The sequence below is a fragment of the Kryptolebias marmoratus genome, linkage group LG10, assembly GCF_001649575.2.
Source record: "Kryptolebias marmoratus isolate JLee-2015 linkage group LG10, ASM164957v2, whole genome shotgun sequence".
Lineage (NCBI taxonomy): Eukaryota > Metazoa > Chordata > Actinopteri > Cyprinodontiformes > Rivulidae > Kryptolebias > Kryptolebias marmoratus.
In genome coordinates, this window is record NC_051439.1 from 4,286,145 (window position 1) to 4,308,385 (window position 22,241).

Sequence of the window (22,241 nt, forward strand, 5' to 3'; positions counted from 1 at the left end):
AGAAAGTAAAAAACACTTTTCATGCATTGAAGCAGGCTTGCTTTTTGGCACGACCAAGTACTATTCCATTAATTTTTCCAAATGTAATTCAATTCTAGTTGTTCAGCTTATTTACTTAACAAAAAACTTTTATATGTCAAAATAAATTTTGCAACTACAAATGTCAATAGTGCATATATGCAGGTAACTTATTGGTAAATGCTTCATATTTAAAATCTAAATAATAAAGACATCAAAAAAAGTACAATACTTCATTTTGCCAAATAGTGAGCCTGCTTCAATGGATGAACAGTCTTAATGCTTTGTAAATTGTTTAGAAACTCATAAATAACCTATTTATAAAGCGTAATAAATCCTTTACAAAGGGGTCTATATTAGGAAGTGGTACCAAAAATTCTTTGTAAATAAAAGTAATTTGCCAGATAAACATTACACATCTAAATATGGAGTTCTACAGGAATCAATTTTAGGCCCCACACTTTTTATTCTCTGCATGCTGCTACTAGGAAACATCATCAGGAGGAGCTGAATCAATTTTATTAGTTATGTTGACGATACACAGAGCTTTATATTGCTGTGTCTCCTGTTGACCAACAACTGATTGATGCCTTTTCGATAGTAAGTCATGGATATACAGCCACCATTGTTTACTCTTTTACAAGGGGAGGGGGATCTTCGTCTTTTTTCTCTGTAACTTTCCTTCTTTTTTTTCTTTTTTCAAAACAAAACCCTCATTCAGAAATTTTCTGCTGACAGTTTGGAGTTCTTTTAGCTTTTTTGGGACAAATAGCAGGATAAAAAGCAAAAGCCACATCCTTGCAGAGTTCAGCTGGAGTTTGTCCAACCAGAAGATCTTGACCCCTCAATTACAGGATGATGGAGCTATTTCTTCTTTTGCGTGTTGCTGAATTTCATTAACAAACTGCCATCCACACATGTTGGTGTGGCTTGGACTTATAGCAGAAGCTTTTGTGCTCTTTTTGTTCCTATATTGCATATATTTCTGACACTGACTTTTTGCGCACAGAGTGCTTCAAACCTTTTAAATGTTTATTCAACATTTTTCCACATAGCTTCTGACTTTTTGTTTTGTTTCTAAGAAAGCCTGAAAAAAAGAAAGCCTGGTATAACCTGATGCCACCATGAGACAAAACAGATTTGCTCCATTGATGCTGAATGTAGGACTTATGCACTCAAAGAATGTTTGCTTGACCTTTTCTTTTTTCCTGCATTACCTTGGACTCTGAGTAACTCCAGAAAGTAAGTCTGTCATTCAGTGGCAGTGAAGCAGCTCCGTGGTTTGTCTCTCTGAAGACTCCATCTGGAAGGATGGAGTCTTATTTCTAGCTCAGGTGACAAGAGAACATTTATACAATCTTGACTTAAGTGTCGAAGTTTCAGAAATTTGTACCTGTTTCTGTGTGTGTATCTGTCTGTTACCAAAATATCTCATGAATCACTGGGCGGATTTTAAAGAAACTCTCGCAAAGTAATTATTGGATGTACGTCTACAACCCAATTCAAGATGACCACCACAGCAAACTGAACTTAAAAAACACAAAAGTGGCTATACATCAATCAGTTTTTACAGACACTGACCTAAATTTGGCATGATAGTAGCTGAGATTGATCCCCGAAACATATTCTAAACACTAATGTATTGGGCAAAATCTTTGTTTAAAGTTTTAACATTACCTATTCAGAGTTCACTTTCTGTCTGCGAAATATCTTGTGAATCCCTGGAAGGATTTTATTGAACCTTTCATGTAATAGTCATTGAATTTACTTCTATAACTGATTAACGTTTGGAGCTAACCCTGTTCAAAACAGCCACCACAGCCAAATGACTTTAGAAAACAGAAATGACTATAACTTGATTTTACAGATATTGAGATGGAATTTGTTGTTACTGTAGCTGAGACGTATTCACAACACATGCTCCAAGTGCTACTCGTTGTGTGAAATCTTTGCTTGAAATTTTGGCATTAATTAACTGTTGGAGTCAGTCTTGTTGGTCTGTTAGTAAAATGTCCCATGAAGCACTGAATGGATTTTAAAGAAACTCTCTAACAAAGTAAATATAGGATGTACGTCTACAACTGTTTATCTTTTGGAGTCAACCCAATTAAAAGTGGTTTCCACAGTAACACAAAATAGCTATACCTCATTTAGTTTTTCTGGCATTAAGCTTAAGTTTGATGTGGTAGTAGCCAAGAGTCATCCACATTTCACAATATTGCATCACATTTCGCAATATGTAATTTGCAAGTTTTGTATAAAATGGCTGCAACTTCCTAATTTCTTAATAAAAGATCATCTTAGTTCAAAAGTTTAAAACTAAAGGGGGTAAGCAATATGCATTTCTTCAACGAAAGTCAGGCCTAAAATTTTTATTTAGAGATTTTCAAACTTGTTCTTTTTCTTGCATTTTCTTCTGCCAGTGTGGGAGAAATCCAGTTGCAGTGCTGCTCACCCTGCATCTTTAGGCCTATCTTTTCATCTCTGTTCTGTTTGTATATAGGAGGCTCTGAAAGGCTGAGGGTAAGGCCTGTGTTGTGATTAAGCCTGAGTATGGTTTCCCTACATGGCACCGAGCCATCTGCCAAAACAAAAGCCGTCAGAGATGCCCTATCACACAGTGAGCCAATGAGCCCGCCCGCACACCCGGCTGTGAGCATTCATTACCCCAATTCAAATAACGGGGATAAATCATAGACATAACACAAAGCTAGCCTGCTGATTGCATAATTATTGCATCCGACCTCTGTCGTATGTAACATAATCACTGTCTCTCATCAGGAGCAAACAGCCTTTGTGCTTCTGGAGCTGTGTTATGCAATATTTGAAAAGAGGCACAATACGTGTGAAGCTGATTTGGTGTGCAAGTTGTACTGAACACTGTTTAAAGGGGAAAAGAAAGACGTTTTTATTTCAAGACCAACCTGTTTTCTGTTCCTTCCATTTGTCACCCGCCTTCAAAAGGCCATGGACAGGAATGCTTTTGCCTGTGTCTATGTTTTGTGTGTTTGTCTGTCTGTTAGCAAAATATCCATGAATCACTTGACGGATTTCATTGAAACTCCCAGAAAGTGGTCACTGAATGTTCATCTACAACTGATTAACTTTTGGAGTCGACCCAAATCAAGCTGGCCACCACAGCTACTTTATTCTGCACAAAACAGCCGTAACTTTGTCAGTTTTACAGATATTGTGCTAAAATATAATGTGTTAGTAGCTAAGAGTCTTTCACAACACAGACTCAAAGCTCTAACAGATCATTCGAACTATCGCAATATTGCTCAAGATCACACATAATAATGATTTGACTCCAAAAGTTAATCAATTGTAGATGAACATGTTGTGATCATTTTCTGAGAGTTTCATTAAAATTCGCCTAGTGATTCATGGGTATTTTGCTAACAGACAGACACAAACACACAAAACTTAGACACACACTACAACTGTTATTTTTCAACATAAGATGATCTCTGTCTAAAAGTCTGGCATGAGAGGCGGCGAGCGATATGCATTCTTTTTAAGTGCTGCTAGGCCTTTCATGTTTTCAAGTCATGAAACATATTGTGACAGTGTTTAACCAGTGATGGCTGAATGCACTCTGCTAATGGCTTCCTGCCTTTAACTCTCACAGCTGAGGACAAGGAAGAGTCTTTTTTTTTTTTTTTGCTGCTGATACAAGTGTATCCCCAGCTCCCATGACACACTCACTACTCTTTTAATCCCCGCCCACCCTCCAGCTTTATGTTGCCCCGCCCATCCCAGTGGAGAAAAGAAAGACCACCCTCTGAGCTGGTTCAGTATCTCCACCACTGTGTCACTCCTACCATGAATAGTTTGTAGATTGTAAAGATCATATCAGCTGCCAGGAATGTTTGCTGCTATTTCAGTCAATGCTTACTTTGCATTTATGTAACCTGCAGTCTTTTTCTGTACCCACAAAAATTTTAATATTAAGAACATCTCTTTCATGGTATATTCCATAATAACAGCCAAATGTTTTCTTTTTTTCATTAAATGTTTCTACCATAAGTAAAGGCCTAGGATTCCTTGGAGAACGTATATTGCAACAGCTTTATGCACAGTCTCATACGATATCACAGGATGTCATGCTCAAATATGTTTTAGGGATGAATCTCAGCTACTACCATGTCAAGTTTTAGCTCAGTATATGTAAAACTGACTTGATGCCCATCTTTAATTGGATCGACTCCAGAACTTATTCAATTGTAGATGTTTATTCAATTATTTCCTGAGAGCTTCACTGGTTCATGTGATACTTTGCTAACAGACAGACAGAGTTGAGTTATATAGTTAATAGTTAATAACAAAATTTTAAATAAAGATCTTGCTTGATCTGTTTGCACTCAGAATATGTGTCCAGGATCAGTCATAGTTATTACCTCACCATATTTTAGCTCAATAGCTCTAAAATTGACTGAGTTATAGCTATTTGTGTGTTTTTTAATGTCCATTGTCTGTAGTAGCCAACTTAACATACGTTGACTCTAAAAGCTAATCAATTGTAGATGTACATCCATATATTACCTTTTGCAAATTTTATTAAAATTTGTCCAATGGTTCATGAGATATTTTGCTAACAGACGCACAAACATCCACACACACCCGAGCAAAAACATTATCGCCTGCCTTTCTAAAGCTTTTCACTTTAAGCTATATTCTACACTTAAAAAAAAAAGCTTTTCTGATGCAGGCCTTCTGCAGCCAACAAAAGTAAAACATGGTGACTTTTTAGTTTTTAAAGATGAGTCACCGGCCTCATGCCTCAGTGTCCATCTGCCCTGCTTCAGACAGCAGCTTGTAACGTGGGGACTAGATACAGGGTGTTAACGACTAATTAAAGTATTTACTGCCTCACTAAAATCCCATTATTGCTGTTCTGTCCAAATTATTGCCTCCTTTATCAGCTTTTATGGACTCAGGTGAGCTTCGTTATGGCCAAGTGGTCAGTTGTGTTGGCGTATAAGAGCAGAGGTTAAAATCCACTGATGCATGGATTGCAACATGAAACTGAAATGTGATTTTGCAGCTGATTTTCTGCTATCTTAAGTGAAGAGCCATCTTCTGTGCGTTTCTCACATGCACTTCACATCTCTTTGGGTCACCTCAATCAATGTGTCTCCTCTCTGTCCACTAGGTGACAGTAATGATACAGCTCTCCCCTCCAGGGGCTGGGGATGGGACAAGGTGTTATCTTTGTTTATGCAAGGTAAAATGCTTAAAGTTAGACGATAAAGACTGGCTGACGTGGAGAAGTTTGTGACATTGGTGTTTATGGTGGGAAGTTCAGCACTCTGCTCCAGATCACTCAGCAGCATAAAGACCCACCATAATGACTCATTTGTTTCAAAGTATCAGATTGTTGTTGTTTTTTTCATGATGAAGTTTTACAAATGACTAATTTTAGTTTCTATTCTTCTACAAAGGTGCCATGATGTTTGTTTCCAGAGCTAATGCTTCAAGTAGAACCTAACACCTCTTGGTCACACTGCAGCTCAAATGAGAGACATAAAAAATCCTTTTTAACCAAACTTATTCATATTACCTGATATCAAACTAAAAGCCTACCATTACTTGAAGGAATGCATATTACCCACAGCCTTTCATGCCATAGTTTTAAACTGAGATTATCTTGTGTTGAGAAATTACTGAGTTGTAGCCTATTTGGTCAAGCCCTGAAAATATATTATAAGCAATCTCATGCGATATCACATTTGTAGAAAAATAATACTCCCTGATTAGAAACTGAAAGGCTTTGAGATGTCTTCATTGGGTGTAACAGAATTGTCCTATATACTACCTATGGTCATGCTGCTCTAAGTGGTGCGGCTTTCCAGTTATGATTAGACTTGTGACGTCATGTCTTACTGATAAGTTTTGTTCAAATGAGCACTCTGATGACCTGAAGTCAGACAGATTCTATCGTTTAGATCTGGGATGTTTTGCTTCATATTTCTTTTGTAAAACAAAATGTTAAAAGTCAACAAGCTGGGTCTTCAAGTCTCCTTTATCTTTCTGCCACAACAATCGCAAGATATCACCCTCGGAGTGTGTGCTGGGAATGATTTTTATCTAACACCTCAGTAGCAGCTCAATTGTCTCTAAAATTAACTAAGTTATAGCCATTTTTGTGTTTGCTAATCTCAATAAGCTGTGGTGGTCATCTTGAATTGGATTGATCCCAATTGTAGATGTAGATGTGCACCCAATGGTTACTTTCTGAAACTTTTATTAAAATTGTCCCAGTGGTTCATGAGATATTTTACTAACAGAGAGACACACACACACACACACTGAAAGAGAGTGAGGGAGATAAAGGCAATTTTCAGTTTTCTAAAATGTGAAGCTCTTTCAAAGTAATAGCAGTAAAATTGTGAGATTCACAATTTTATGTTTGCTTTTTTTTATTTTGTGAGTCAACAATGCATTTTTAAGGATTGGCCATTTTTGACCAGTAATATAAAAGAGGTACAAAGGTTGAATAAAACACCCCAGATTTTATAAAAATTCTTATAACTGTCTGCTCAGATGTATTTCATCCACTGCCTTTTATACCAGATTTTTAGACAAAGATTATCTTCTGAGGAGAAAAATGGAGTTTAGCCATTTTGGCACTCTAATGCAATACTGTCAGATGTCATGTGACTCCCAGCTTTAACACATGAAATTTTAGTGCAATATCTGTAAAATTGAATAAGTTGTAGTTGTAGTTTTGATGGGTTTTCTAAGGTCAATTGGTTGTGGGGGCAATCTTAGATTGGGTTGACTCCAAAAGTTATTCACCTAGATGTACATCCAGTGATTACTCTCTGCAAGTTTCAGTAAAATCCATCTGGTGGTTTATGGGATATTTTCCTAATGAACAGATGTACACACACAAAAAAAAACATTATTGTCCTTTTGCCTTTCAGCAGCAGGCTAAAATAACTAACTTGTCTGTGCACATGCCAGATTACTCAAAAGTGACTAAGACGTTTGTCTTTTTTACAAAGAAAAATGATGTTTCAAAACTGTCCTATATGTTGACGCACATTATTCCAGTTTCAGAAATTCAGTGTCCACAAGGCTACAATAAAGGAATCACACATGACCGTTTTGTCTGTTTCTGAGTGAATGAGTAATAAAAATACACGGGAATACAGTGTTTGTGTTTGTGTCCTGTTCTGGTTACCTGTTCCAAGCCAAGATGAATGGCTTGGAGGAAAATATGTCAACTTACGTTTCTGTTCCGGTTCCAAAGTAAACAATTTGTGTATTAATTAGTTTTTTATTATAAAAAAATGTAGGCACTAATAATAAATCATTGCTCAAGTTCATGTAATTAGAGTTCAGTAATTGAAGCATTTGGTACAGAAGAAGAAATCGGCAGTTTGTGGTTTTAAAGCAAGATTGAACCTGCATGTGTGTGAAGAAGTGATGAAACAGGACAGTTCTAGAGAAAGTACGTCAAGAAAACTGCACCAAGAGAAGTTAAGTTCTCAAGTTAAAATAGGTCAAATGCATTAAATTAAAAGCCTAGCATTCCTTGAAGGAATGCATGTCACCCACCGCCTTTCATGCAGGACTTTTAAATCATCTTATTCTGAGAAATGAAAGTCATTTGGAAAGTCATTGATCTCACCCAATGCAGTTCTGTCTCTTATCGCGCAGTGAATGTGTTAAAAGTGTGAATGATTCGCAGCTACTACAACGCCAAATCTTAGCTTATTATCTGTCAAACTGGCCCAGTTCTAGCCATGATTGTGTTGCCTTAAATAGACTAGCTCTGTCCGCCATTTTGAATTGGATTGACTTCAAAAGTTAACCAGTTGTAGAAGTATGTTAAACAAAATTACCGGCTGTTAGCGCTCATTTCATCACCTTCTTTTCAGTGATTTTTCTCTGTTTATACCTCCTTTTCTTGTGTGCACTCAAAGCACTCATGACCAGAGAAATCTGTTATATCAATAACAGTAAAAAAGCTCAGTGAATTCATGACCCTCTGATGTTATATTAGTCGTAGAATGAGCATCATTTGAGTTTTCCTTTTTTCATGTCAAGTTGTACAAAAAGTTGAAACATGGGACGTTTGAAATCTTTGTTCTTATTGGGTTTTGGATGTGCACATTATGAGAAAATACTGAAACTTAATATTGTACAGCTCCAGTTTATAGCTTTTCAAGTCAGGCTTATAAGACATTTGAAAAATGACCTCAGCATGTAAAAATCTGTTTTTGGTGAACGTTGTCTCTGTTATCTACATTTTTGTGTCTTCATGCGTCTGTTTTGGATTAAGGTTTTTATGCATTCCTTTGTCTTATAAAGAATAAATTATAGTTATATTTTTTATATCAGCATTCTTATGTTTTAATTTTTTACAAGCAAAGTTTAGAAATTGTGCAAATAATAATAATAAAAAATTTTGTCCTGAGTAATTACGATCCCCTTCCTTAATTTTGGGGTAATGCACCGCAATATTTATCACCCACTGCTGAAAGTGAAATGACAATAATGTTTTTGCACTTGTCTGTGTGTGTTTGTCTGTTAGTAAAATATCTCATGAACTACTTTCAGAAGGTAATCATTGGATGTACAACTACAGCTGAATAACTTTTGGAGCCAGCCCCATTTAAGATCGTTGCCACAGCAAAGTGACGTTAGCCAACACAAAAAAAGGCTGTAATTCAGCTAATTTTACCAGTGCTGAGCTAACATTTGGTTTGGTAGTAGCTGAGAGTCATCCTCAACACATATTTCAAGCACTAAAGGATCTTGTGAGATCTTGCAGTATCACATAAGATCGATCTTAAGGCCACTTAAAATGTTTCACCAAAACGTCTATAACACCATGCCTTAATCCCTTAAAATGGTTTTAGTATAAAACACTGGCATAAAAGGCTGTGGGCAATATGTATTCCTTCAAGGAACACAAGGCCTTTAATGTTAATACTTTAGAAGCTCCAGCCAGAGTTATAGCTGCATGTTGTAGTCTCACTTCCATAGAAAAATGTCACAGACTGTAACCTTTGTTCCAGGATTATACTGTGTACTTAGTTGGTGACACGTCTCATGCAGGAGTTGGAGACAATTTGTTTAAAAAAGTCAGCCTATTGAAAGAAAAAGTCTGAGATGACACTTCCTCCCAAACATCAGTTACAGCAGGTTTTGCATCCATTTTGTACCCCCACCCCCGTCGCCCACTTCCGCGCCTCTGGTATCGGTATTTGCATTAGCTGGACACGTATTTAAAAAAAAAAAAAAAAAACACAACAGGCCACAACAGGTGTCAAGAAAACCGGGCCAGTAATGGAGGCTGGAGGCTCTGATCACTAACATCTGACAACTGACATTTATCATTAGCACGTCTGCCCGGGCAGGCCGGGTCAACCCAGTCAACAACACACACACCTTTACACATCCATCACTGTTACAGAGTTCACTCTAAGTTTGACAGACAGGGACATACCCAAGCTTTCTTTGTTTATCTTTAGTGAGGAGAAACCTGTTGAGAAAGGGTTTCACTGCTCACAGAAAAAAACAATGTCTCACTTAAAAAGCAGAATATAAAAGTCAACATACTCAAAAAGTTTTTTTTTTCTAGTTGGTAGAAGTGTGTCTTAAATAATTGAAGCAGACAGTATTTTTCTTTTTGAGTGCGTTCACTAACTGTTACACTATGCAAAAAAAGGAATGAAGTCTAGTGAAGGATTCTGTTTTCCCCATAGAAACTCCTTTCTAATTTAGAGTAGAAGAAATTTAATCCAGTATCCAGTTGGTTTTACTTGTATGAAACAAAGTGTCAGTTCCATCACAACAATAGAGTCACAATGAAAACCTTTCACAGTAGCTTAAAATAAATTAGTCCGTTTAGTTCAGTTCAATTTTAGTATCATGTTTGAAACTATAAGGACATACTATGTTTGGGGGTTAAGATTTATCACCTGCTGAAATACATCAGAGCAAAATCTGTGTGTAAGTTTGTAGTGGGCTTTAGAAGTGCAAGTTTGTCAACAAATCCAGAAGATAATCAACAAAATGTTTTAATGTTTAAATGTTTCTCAAGTTTGGGACTGAATTGTCTTGCATCTTTCTCTAGAGTGAATATTATTGCCTACCACAAAAAGGTGAAAGATAATTTTTTGACCATGTCTCTCTGTGTGTGACAGCCTGTTAGCAAAATAACTCATGAACCACTGGACAAATTTTATTGAAACTAGTTAAGATATTGAACTAAACTTTAGTGTGGTAGTGGCAGAGGCTGGTCCCCAACACATAATCGGAACAGTAACAGATTGCATGGGGTCATTGTTTGAAACTATGCTAATAATTCTTGGCATCAACCCTGTTTGTCACATCTTACAAGATCTTACAGTATGACATGAGAGCCCCCNAAGCAATGTACAGGACATCTCGGAACTGCAAAATATGAATAAAAATACCAAACATGTTCTTTAGGGCAATAATAAAGCAGCCTGTACAGGCTCAGAGAAAGCTTCAATGCCTGAATATTTTAAACAAAAGTAAAACCCGCTGTCATTGGAAATGGTTACATTTTTTTCTAAATGTTTAATGTTTTTTTAAATGCAGAATTATGGGATTATTTGTAGCCTTCTGTGCTCTCCTGACAGAAACTCTTAATAATTGTGTCTGAGATCAATAGCCTTCTCGGTGTCCCTTTCCCTGCCTTTGCACATACTTCTTAAGTTATGACACAATTTATTCCTTTTTTCTGTATTCTAAGTAAATTACTACAAAATTTGTTGAATCACACCACTAAGGTGTTTATTTCATTATGTACAGTAATTTTATGTTCAATTAATTCCACTTACTTCCTTTTTACTTACAATATGACAACTACAAATGTATTCATTCGAATATGATGCAAATTTATCTTAGTAGATTTTCTCAATAAAAGTCTGCTTAGGTAACAACAGGTAGATATATGAGAAAAAATGTAGCCTATGCATTACAATCACAAAACATAATTAGTCTGTTTCTGATAAAATTACCTTGTAAATTTCACCTCTGTGTGTTTTAGTAAACCTCTTCGCTGATTACTATCATATTTTTCATTCTCTCAGCTCCCCCGATCTGTCTGGGCTTTAGATGAACCTTAAATTATTCAGCTTCTCTTAATCAGAGCGTCCCGTGCTGCTGATGATGGATATCTTCTTGGCTTTGTTAACCCCAACTGACAAATTGCCGGGGCGCATCACCTCGCAGGTTTTGTTTAGCATTCCAGATCCGGAGTGTTTTGAAAAGTTATCATGGAGGCATGAGATATTACCTGCAGGTTCAGTCAGGAGTGCTTGTCAAAACCAGAATGGGCCTGCGAGGTGAATCTCTGTCAGAATGACACTCCTGTGTTTCAGCTCTCGCCTTGAAACTGCAGGACAATTTTCCGCCTCATCTCTCAATGAACTAAACCACATCCTGTTTGAAAACAATTAGGACGAGAGAGATTTTATTTTCTGTTAAAATGCAGCGTGAATGCTAAATGGCTTTTTCTAAAACCTAATAAAGAAGCTGAAAATGAACTAGCAAAATAGTAACTAAAGCCTAAAATTAGCAAACTAGCTAAAAACTAAAAAAAAAAAAAAGCAAAACAGTAGTTAAAAACTAAAAGTCAAATAACAGTAGCTAAAAGCTACAATAACCAAAACAGTAGCTAACAGCTAATATGATTAAAACAGTAGCTTAAAGTTAAAAGCACCAAAATAGTAGGTAAAAGCTAAAATTAGCTAGACAGTAGCAAAAAACAAACGTTAAAGCAAGTATGCTGAAGTCGATTTTAAAGAGCAGTTTAAGTTTTTCAAGGGCTTGTCTATTTGCGTTTTAAAAGTAGTTTAGTTACAAAAACCAAAAGTCTTAGCTGTGATGTTCGGAACAAGCTGAACATTTTGTTATATGATTGGTTAAATTGACGGGAGTATGCTGAAATAGTTACAGTCAAAAATGTATGGTTTTGTTTGTTTGTTTTTTATTTTCATCAACAACACTATTTAAAAAGTAATATCCAAGTCCCGTTCAGAAAGTTTTGCATTTATTTGTTCTCATTAGCGTGTGAAATACTGAAGGAATATGTCTTTCCTGTATTGAGGGATTCACTGAGTTGAGTCTCTCTTCCCGTGGCTGCTGGGAATTACAGTCATTTAGTGAGTGTCTCAGCATGATGGATGGCACCTGCACCCATTGAGCAATCACTCCCTGGTGTTATATTTTTCATTTTCACTTCTGCGTGGGAGTGAACCGCACACATTCCCGAGCCAAAACCAAGCCCGATAATCATCTCATCTGCATGATGTATGTTCTTCTCTCTTTGGACATAGAGTTATCAGTACATGTGGAATGTCTTGCCAATAGAGCAGGTGGTGATACTAGTGCTACCAGTCAGGCTACTTGTTGGCTCTGTCCAACAGACCTGTGTGCAAATGTCTATAAAGCATGATTCAGCACTTTTGAAACATTTGTTTTTCAGTAATCTGATCTTTTTATGCATGCAATGTTTGTGTTTGTCTTTTGGATGACTTCAGCTTTCTGCAGGGAGAAATTAAAGGCGTAGCATTCCTGCGAAGAATGCATGATGCCCACACCTTTCATACCAGAAATTCAAACTATAACATGTTATGGTGAGAGGGGGGCCATTTTGGTCAAACCGTGTATATGGCGTTGTATGCAACCACATGCAATTATGTGAGATCTCACAGATGGCTCTTAGCTACTACCATACCAAACTATTAGCTCAGTGTCTATAAAATTAACTATGGCACAGCCATTTTTGTGTAAGCTAAGGTCTGTTAGCTGTACTGATCTTGAATTGGGTTGATTCTAAAATTTAATCAGTTGTCAAGGTACTTTTTTTGAGTTTCATTAAGATCTCTCTATTGTTTGAGATACTTTGCTAACAGATAGATATGGTTGGAGCCAACAGTTATTGTCAGAGTTTTAAGCTGAAATAAGTACAATGTGTTACAATTGGGGTATGTGTTTAGGATGATGCTGAGCTACTACCATACCAAGTTGAAGCTTAATATCTGTAAAATTGACTGTTATAACCATTTTTGTTTCCTGAGGCTTAATTGGCTGTGGCAGCCATCATGAATTGGTTGAGTCCAAAAGGTAATCAGTTGCAGATGTACTCCCGTTGATTTTTTCTTAAAGTTAAATTAAAATCTGCCTTATAGAACATGAGTTATTTTCTACCAGACAGACAGCGTTGACTCTGGAATCAGCGCTACGCTCAGTTACTGAACTTTGCTCTTGCAAATCGAAGCTTAAGACTTTTTTTTATTTCAACAGGCTTTTAACACTTAAATGCGGTGACATTTCCGGTCTTTAGTCTTATTTTGTTTTTGTTTTTCCTGTTTTTACTTTGTTTTCATGTGCATTATTCTCTTTGTGAAGCACTTTGGTCACCAGTGCTCTGGTAGTATAAAGTGCTATAGAAATAAAATAAATGAAAAAAAAGAAATGACTTCAAGTATAGTAACAAAGTTTTAGAAACAGATCTTGCTCAACCAGTTAGTGCTTAGAGAAGATGTTGGGAATGACTCTCACCTACTACCACACTATATTTGAGCTCCATATAAGAACGGACTGAGTTGTTGTTATTTTTGTGTTGGCCAGCTGTGGCAGCCATCTTGAATGGGCTTGACTGCTAAAGTTAAGGAGTTGTAGACGTGCATCCAATAATTACTTTCTGAGAGTTGTAGTAAAACCATCAACTGCTTGATATTTTGAGATATTTTGCCAATGTTGCAGACAAACAAACTTGCACTTGAGCATAAACATCATTGTCCTTTTGCCTTTGACTGTAGGATAATAACAAAAAATAACAAGTTCCAAGTTTGCATTTCAGTGACATCATATTCTCTCTGAGACCATATCATTCTCACTTACTGCATTAGAGAGGGAGTACGAAGGGATGTGAACCTCTCTGCAGAGCATGTGGTTTCTCTGCTGCTGCGCTCCGTGATTAAACAGTAGCATGTGCTGACAGATGGATTTGGAGGTGGGATGCACTGGGTCGCTGAGGAGGGAGAAGCTGCCTGTTAGAGGTGAATGGGAAATCATGAATGCAGAGATGATTTATAAAGTGTCACTATTAAATCTGAATAAATATAAACTGGAGAAAATGCACTTTCTGTGAAAATACAATGCAAATGCTCAAAGCCAACTCAGCTCAATGAGGAAAGAAGCAAAATGCTCACTAAAAGCCAAAAGTAGCAAAACACTAGCTAAAAGCTAAACATAGGTACTTGATAGTTAAAAGACAACAGTTGCAAAAAGCTTAAAGGTGTAAAAGACTAGCTAAAAGTATCAAAAAGCTAGTTGTGCATTGAAGCTAAAAGTGATAGAACAGCTACAAGCTATAAGTAGCAGAGTGGTAACTAAAACTAAAAGAGAAAGTATGCTGAAGCAGATTTGAAGAACAATGTTTTTGGAGCCGTTGAAGAGATCTTGTATCTTATGGAGAAAATAAATCAAGTTAAATATTTTGAAAGGTATAAATGTTATAAAAACTCAAAGTCATTGCCCCCATCTCCTGAATGGCCCAAACATTCATATCTGAATGGCTAACGTAGTACAAAGAATGCACAAGAAGTTAGACTGCAAGCAACATACAGAAAAATTAAGACCAGGGAAACAATAGTGTGAATGCTGAATCAGCATTCACAAATCTAAAATATCAAAGTCTTTAAAAAAGAAGCTCTAAACCATATTATATTTCTTCCTCCTGCTCCTATTGTGACAGGTGACAGAAGCATTGTTCTACTTTGACCTTCACTTAAAATGATAAATTAAATAAATTAGAAATTAGAAAAAAAAAACTTTACATAGTTACCGTTTATGAACCATAACTAATGTACAAGATGTTATCCAAAGGTCAGTTTAGGGTTAAAGTTTGTACTATTTTTTTTCCCTCTCTTTCAAACCTGTACAGCCAGTCATGTCATCTGCCATCAGTTGTTATTAACACGTCTCTTCTACAAGACTGCCAGACATATGCTCACAGAAACACAAAAGATTTGCATTGTTACCTGTCATCACTTGATCCATCCATAACTACCAACCTGGACATGACAGATGGGATGTTAGCTGCTTGCTAACATTCACTTCACATTTATTTGGAGGCCCCGTTTCACATGACATTTAACCTAAAGCTTGGGAACACACTCCTAAAGCCAATGAACGAATGATTTTATGTGAATTGTACATTGTCACAGAGCCGTGAGTTAGCTCAGTGTATTACCTTGGTAATGAAGGAAACTTGAGCCATTTCGATTTTCTATGTTCAGAGCTACACAATGTGACCCAAAATCCATAATAGTAGGAATGTATTCAGAAGTGGGAAGAAACTGTGGTAACTCAAAGGTACAAACAGTTTGTCAAAGTTGTGGGAAGTAGGGGTGCAGAGGGTGCTGCAATATCCTCTGATGGATGCAGAAGAACATACATGTCCAAATAAATAGTGGATTACTGAAAAAACTGCATAAAAAATAATTTCATTGGTTCTCTATATGTTTAAAGTCATTTAGCCATTTTTGAGTTTTGTAAATCAGGTAAACAAACACGCATTGTTTTAGACACACCAGTTTTACACCTTGACTGCCAAAAACCAAACAAGAAGAAACAAAGTTTGAGTGATTTTTAACCAAGAATTTGATGCTGTTTTTGTGACCTTGTGGTCCCCAAGTGAGAAATTATTCAAATGTTGATAGCAGCGAATTCCCTCACTCATTCTTTTCTTAAAACAAGAGTCCATGTTGTTTTTTACTTCTGCTTATGGTTCGACCTGTGGTCTTTTTGGCCTGTTGAATCTGATCAATGTGTCTGTTCAGTTCAACACTCTACTCAACTCTTAGGAGACTGATATTTTCACAGCCTTTCAGCACCACCTGCAAATACAGTCTAATCTATGCTCAGCACACACATGTTCCCATATTAACACAGACTTTGTTAGGTTGAGAAAACAGCGTTAAACTAAACAGTATTATGCAAAAGTGTTAGAGGTTAATGCTAATGCTAACATGCATTATGCAACATTCTTTACACAAGTATGTGGTTTTTGAAAAACCTGGACAAAAACTTCTGCCTCTTTCTTCATACTCTGTGTTGTATGACTGATGTCACATCTGATAAGTTAGTAACTATTGATAACTATTAGAAAGAACTTCAAAAATGACTAGACTGTGTCTTTAAAGTAATGAGTTCCTGTGAGGTCTCAAAATATGTCTGGTGGAATTATATAATTTTGGTATGATTGCTGAGTCACACATTTGCGCAATTGCTCTTCTTTTTTTTCTGTATATTTTTGTAATCAAACTACTTCTGCATACTTTGTAGTATTTTAACTATTCATATTTCAAATGTTTAATGCAATGAGGATTATTGTTCTAGGGCTTTTTGTGTTTTTAAACATTTCAAAATCTTTTAATTTTTTTTTTTAGAAACTCCCAATAGAAATACATTGAGATCTCTTAAATTTCCTTAAAACATTGTTTTCTTTGAAATAGTCAGCATACTTTCTTTATTTTTGTAGTTTTATGCTCCTTTTCACTTTTAGTGACCTTTCTGTCCCTTTCAGCACTGAGCTATCATTTTGCCGCTTTTAGTAGTTGGCTGACATTCTGCTACTTTAGCTTTTAGCTATATTTTAGCTACTTTTACATTTTAACGTCTATTCTGCTTCTTTTAGGCTTTAGCTACACTTCTGCTTTTTGTAGTGTTTGGTATCTGTTTTACTAATTTTAGCTCCTGCTTTACTTAATTTAGCATGCTAACCTGTTTTTATCTCAATTTAGCCTGTTTTGCTTCTTTTAGCTAGCGTTCTGCTTGTTTTAACTTAACAACTTTGTTTTATCATTGTCTGCAAATTTCAGCAGTCATTTATCACTCAGTGTTCTTACTGCATGTTCATGAAAAATGCAATTTTTCTAGTTAACAAATACATTTTTATTTTTAGATTTGTAATTCCCTTTGTTTTCCACTGCAGATCCAGTGTAGTAGTGCATAAGTGTTTTTGTTGGTTCTCATATGCAGAAACTGATATAAGACTTGTGTTTCCAGAGTACTTTTTATGATATGGATCCCCACCCCTCTTTTTGTTGGCCTTCCTCGTTGCTTCCAGTGCATTTAGACTGCATTGTGAAAAGTGTTTTCTTTTTTTGGTTTCAGAGTCCGCTCTTCCATTATTGGATCACCCTGAGCATGTTTGGTCACCTCCCAGCGTCTTTTGTGTTTGATTGAGCAGGCAGACAGGTTTGGTTTCATTTTGTAATTGGATTACCCCGAGAACCATTAATGTGCCTCTTCCTTACTGCCGGGCTATTTATAGCAAGGACAAAAAAAAAAAAAAAATTACCGCTCCAATATGATTTTGTGTTTACTTTTTCAGCATAGCGCCATTAACAACCAAACTCAGGTCATGTAAGCCTTCACACATGGAATTTGGTTTGACTCTTGGTTCAGCAGTTGTTGGTTTTCCCATTCGTACATTAAGATGCAACTGAAGTCATTTTTCCTGTGGTATTTTCTTTGATAATTACTTCCCTGGAAAACCCCCAGAAGACACACACTTTTATAGACAATATGTTTAATTGAGCAAATTAGAAGGGCCCCATGTTGCACAGCAGCTGTGTACACACACGGTGGAATCTGCAATGGACGCCCTCGGAGCTCCAGCAAAGAGGGGCTGTGAGAATTAAAACAAATTGAATCCTATGGCTTCCGTCCCAGAGCAGTGGCTTCTCAACACAGATGCGCATAGTTTGAATTCGTGTGAAACCAGTTTGTGTCTCCAGATGATCATCCAGCTGCACAGATTTTTAACTCCTTGCGCATTTGCTGAAAGACAGATTTTGGAGGCATGTCACGGTTTGGAAATGCTTCAAGAGATTTTGATCACTTGTTCACAACCATGTTCTGGCAAAGATAGCAGAAGACACTAACTCAAAGATTTACAAATGAAATAAAGTACAACAATCATTTCTGTGATGAGATTCTGAGAAATTCTTGCTGATGCTGTTGAAAGCCACCTTATAAAACCATTTGATTTCAAAAAGAAAAGTACATTGCTTCTGAGTCTCTTCTGTTCATAATCTTCTTTAGCAACACAAAATTACAGCTGATTTTGTTTTGTTGTTCCAATGTTGGTAAATCAAAGCTGCTACATCACCACAAATTGTCATCATAGTTGTATTTTTGGGTGCACACAAGTCAGCAACGTTTATGAATAACATAATGGATTAATTTTAGTGCTGTATTTTTGTCTCTTGTCACAAGCAAAGAGGGGACTAGGAAATACCCTGTTTGTCTGTGACATTGTGAGCTGGGTAACAACAACAATTTTGAACATATTCCAAAAACATTATGTGACAAATTTGCTCTCAAAATGGTTGCAGCATTGTCATGTGCGTCTTGTGCATAACTTCCATAGTGAGGCCTTGGTGGTTAATCATCATGGTTGCAGTACATTAAGGTCCTTGGTGGAGTGTGCAGGCGGCAACATGGCAGCTTATCCATAACCTGGAGCTTGCACGCACCATCGTGGCTTGGTCATCAGAATTTTAAGAAGGACTGTCCTCATCGCTGAGCTAAGACCGCGATCATGACAAAATCAAGGAAACAACCTAGCACAGACATGATAAACTTGTCTGTGCTAGTGCTTTGTTAGCATGGCATGATGCTATTGTTGGCATAGGTGGTAATATCATCATGAGAAAAGGCTGCTGACATATAAAAGGCACAGGAGAGCATCTTGAGGACAGAAAAACTCCTATTTAGTGAGTACTAAGATAATAGCAGCATCATGATTTTCTTACTGTGGAGGATGTTTTCCAAAATTGCAGCATGTTAAATAGAGCAGGTCACAGAGAGTGCAGCAGCGTCATCATCCACAGTGACTTCTGTCTGTTTTCTCTCTTTAGGTCTGGTGGAGATCTGCTTGATGCATCCACTTGATGTAATAAAAACAAGGTAAGCCCAATCTTTAACCAGATGATTGAATCTTTACCTCATATTTTCTCCATCTTTTCCAGAGATACAAATTCAGTTCACAGTTTTCATATAAGCCCTGTTGGTGGAGTTTGTGTAATGAGGTTCTGAGTGTGCTTAGTGGGGCCAGTCAGATCTGTAAGGCACCAGCTTTTGAAACTATCGTTAACATTTTATAGTCTGCTTTCAAAAGGGTAAAAGTAGGCGATAATGTTTGTTTCCCATGTGTTTGTGTGGCTGTCTGTTAGCAAAATATCTCATGAAACACTGGATGGATTTTGTTAAAGCTTACAGAAAGTAATTGCTGGATGTACCTCTACAACTGATTCATTTTTGGAGTCAACCCTATTCATTATGGCTGTCACAGCCAGCTCACCTTAAAAAACACAAAATGGCTACGATTCAGTCAATTTTATACATATTGAGTGAAGATTTGGTATGATAGTAGCTGAGGCTTATCCTGTGCACGTACTCTGAGCGCTAACAAATCGCAAGATCTTGCACAAACACATGCCATTGCTTGTAATGTTGTTTGAAGGTTTGACCAAAATGGCTGTAACGTCACCACTTCTCATTATAAGATGATTAGTTTAAAACTCTAGGATTAAAGGTCATTCCTTCCAGTAATAGTTGCATTATTTACCAATTTATTCTGTACACATTATTTATAATATTTTAAATAAAAAACAACTCCAGGAAATTCCCGGAGTGACTGTTCCTCAGAAAGACTTGGCCTTGCCGAATAAATCAGATCCCAATAAAAGCGTTTCTGTGTTATGCAAGAACAGCAGCCGCAGCAGCAGCATAGAGCTCCTGGAGCCTCACACCACAGTGTCTCAGCCAGTCATAAACAGGTCGTGGGCCACTACTAAAGCTTTATAGTCTCTCACAAGGCCCGCCAAGACCTCTGCCTTCACTCCCCCACCTCCTCCTCCTCCCCTGTTCACCACTCCTCAGTAAATTGTACCACTTCTTCTGTCATTTACGGCTGCAGTTTCTTGGTAAATAAATTGCCCTGCGTGCCTTTTAAAAAAAGCGAGATGGTTGCACTTTAAAGGCAGCGCCACCAGCCGAACGCAGAGAGGGATGAAAGCCAAAGGGTGAGCGGTGCTGTATTAGTTGATATCTGATACCTTGAAGGCACCACGGTGTGATTTATGGTCACGTGTGGAAACCACGGGGTTTATTACAGGTAAGTCTTGAGCTCTGCCTGTCCGTCCTCGCACAAGGTCAGGGTTAAAAGTGCACTCGCTGTTTTCTTTGTAATGCTCTTCCTTAAGAAGTGATAAAAACTAGACAGCTTTATCCGTTTGTTTTCTGTTTGTGCCACCATGTGTTGATGCTGATAAGTGTTTAGTTGCTTGGAATGGCTCTGTGTGAAGTGATTCCTTTGGTCCTGGCTTTTAGAGTGACTGAAAGTTTTTTTTGTTTCTTTTTATTTCTGTATGGTTTCTCCTGTGTGTGTGTTTGTGCATGTCTATTATCAAAATATCTCATGAACCATTGGACAAATTTTAATGAGACTCTCAGAAAGCATTCTTTGGAAGCATATGTACACCTGAATAAATTTAAAATCAACCTGATTCAAGATGGCCATCACAGCCAACTGACCTTAGAAAGCACAAAAATAGCTATAACTCATTCAACCTTTACAAATATTGACCTTAAATTTGTTGTTTGTAGCTGAGGCTGATCCCCAACACATATTCTGACAAATAACAGATTGCATAAGATCTTTATTTAAAATTTTACTATTAACTATGTAGAGTCTTCTCTGTCTGTCTAATAACTAAATATATTATGAATAACTGGAGAAATTTTATTGAAACTTTCAGTAAATAATCATTGGATGTACCTTTAAATCTAATTCACTTTTGGAGCCAACCCAAATGAAGAGGACCACCACAGCCAAAAAACCTTAGCTAACAAAAATGGCTCTAATTCAGTCAGTTTTACAGATATTGTTCTAAAATTTGTTGTGATTGTAGCTGAGAGCAATTTACAACACATACTCCACGTGCTACTCATTATGCAAGACTTTCAATTTTAAAAATTTACCATTAACTGTTGAAGTCAACACTATTTGTTTATTAGCAAAACATCTCATAAGCAACTGGATGGAATTTGATAAACCTCTCACAAATCCATTATGGTATGGGTGACTGATCAAATTTTGGACTTAATGCAGTTTAAGATAGTCACCACAGCTAATCAACATTAGCCAACACAGAAATGACTATAGCACATTTTACAGATACTGAGCAAAAGTTTGGAGCGGTAGTAGCTTAGAGCAATCCAAACTATATAACGTTATTTTCAAGGTTTGATCAAAATGGCTATAGCTCCATTTCTCAACATCAAAAAATCTTAGTTTAAAAAATGAAAGACAGTGCGCAATATACATTACTTTAAGGAAAACCAGGCCTTTAAATTCTTTGTTCGTTTTTTGTTTTTTGCAGACATGGTACATGCAAGAAACAGTAACTTTCCAAAACGTTAAAAGAGAAAGCAGAAACATCATGTCTAAACAACAGGCAGCTACTAGTATGAAATATAAATTGTGTGTAAATATGTACGTATAGAGAGCATTCTTGTTCACACGCTTAATCTACACAGATGAATTCATAAACCAAGCATACATACAAGCTAATTGGGACACTTAGGGAGTTAAAATCTATTAGCAGGAGCCTTGGAGCCGAGCTCAGACACACCTCGGCTGGGTTTCTCTCTCCCACTCTGTGTGTGTGTGTGTGTGTTTCTCTCCCAGGCATGGCTCTTATTAGGCTCCTGCTTTAATGTCCACCAGTCCAAATTGAACAGCAACTGGAGTGAATTTACTTTTTTCCACCAACACAAAATCAAAGGGTTTTTTTTTTCCTTACCCCCTTTTTTATGTTTTGGAAAGGAAAACCTGAGAAAATGTGTACCTGTATGTATCTAAATGAGGGTTTATCTTCTTTTTATTGGCGACAAAGAAGGGGGCTGGGATTTTGCAGCAGCAGTTGGTGATTAGTAGTTGATTCCTGCTGTTATGAATTTAAAAAATGTATTTTACCTCTAAGTGTTATAGTTTTATCCACTAAGGCAACTGCTTTGGCAAATAAACAAGGAGTTTTCTCCAGAGACATGACACTTTTATCATTAGCCGTTGCACCAAATTTGGAGCTATTCTTGAAGCAGAGTTTGAAAGGAAATTTATTAAAACACTGACAGGGATAACACTTTGAGGT

General features: G+C 36.9%; 1 protein-coding gene across 1 annotated transcript in view; it reads left to right on the top strand.

Annotated features, from left to right (window-relative positions):
* Positions 1-22,241, top strand: part of slc25a21 (solute carrier family 25 member 21) — a 132,226-nt gene that overhangs the window by 61,292 nt on the left and 48,693 nt on the right. The window contains exon 3 of the mRNA XM_017421471.3: positions 18,945-18,993. Within this exon, the coding sequence (XP_017276960.1) occupies positions 18,945-18,993 (49 nt within the window). The remainder of the gene's footprint in view (positions 1-18,944; positions 18,994-22,241) is intronic.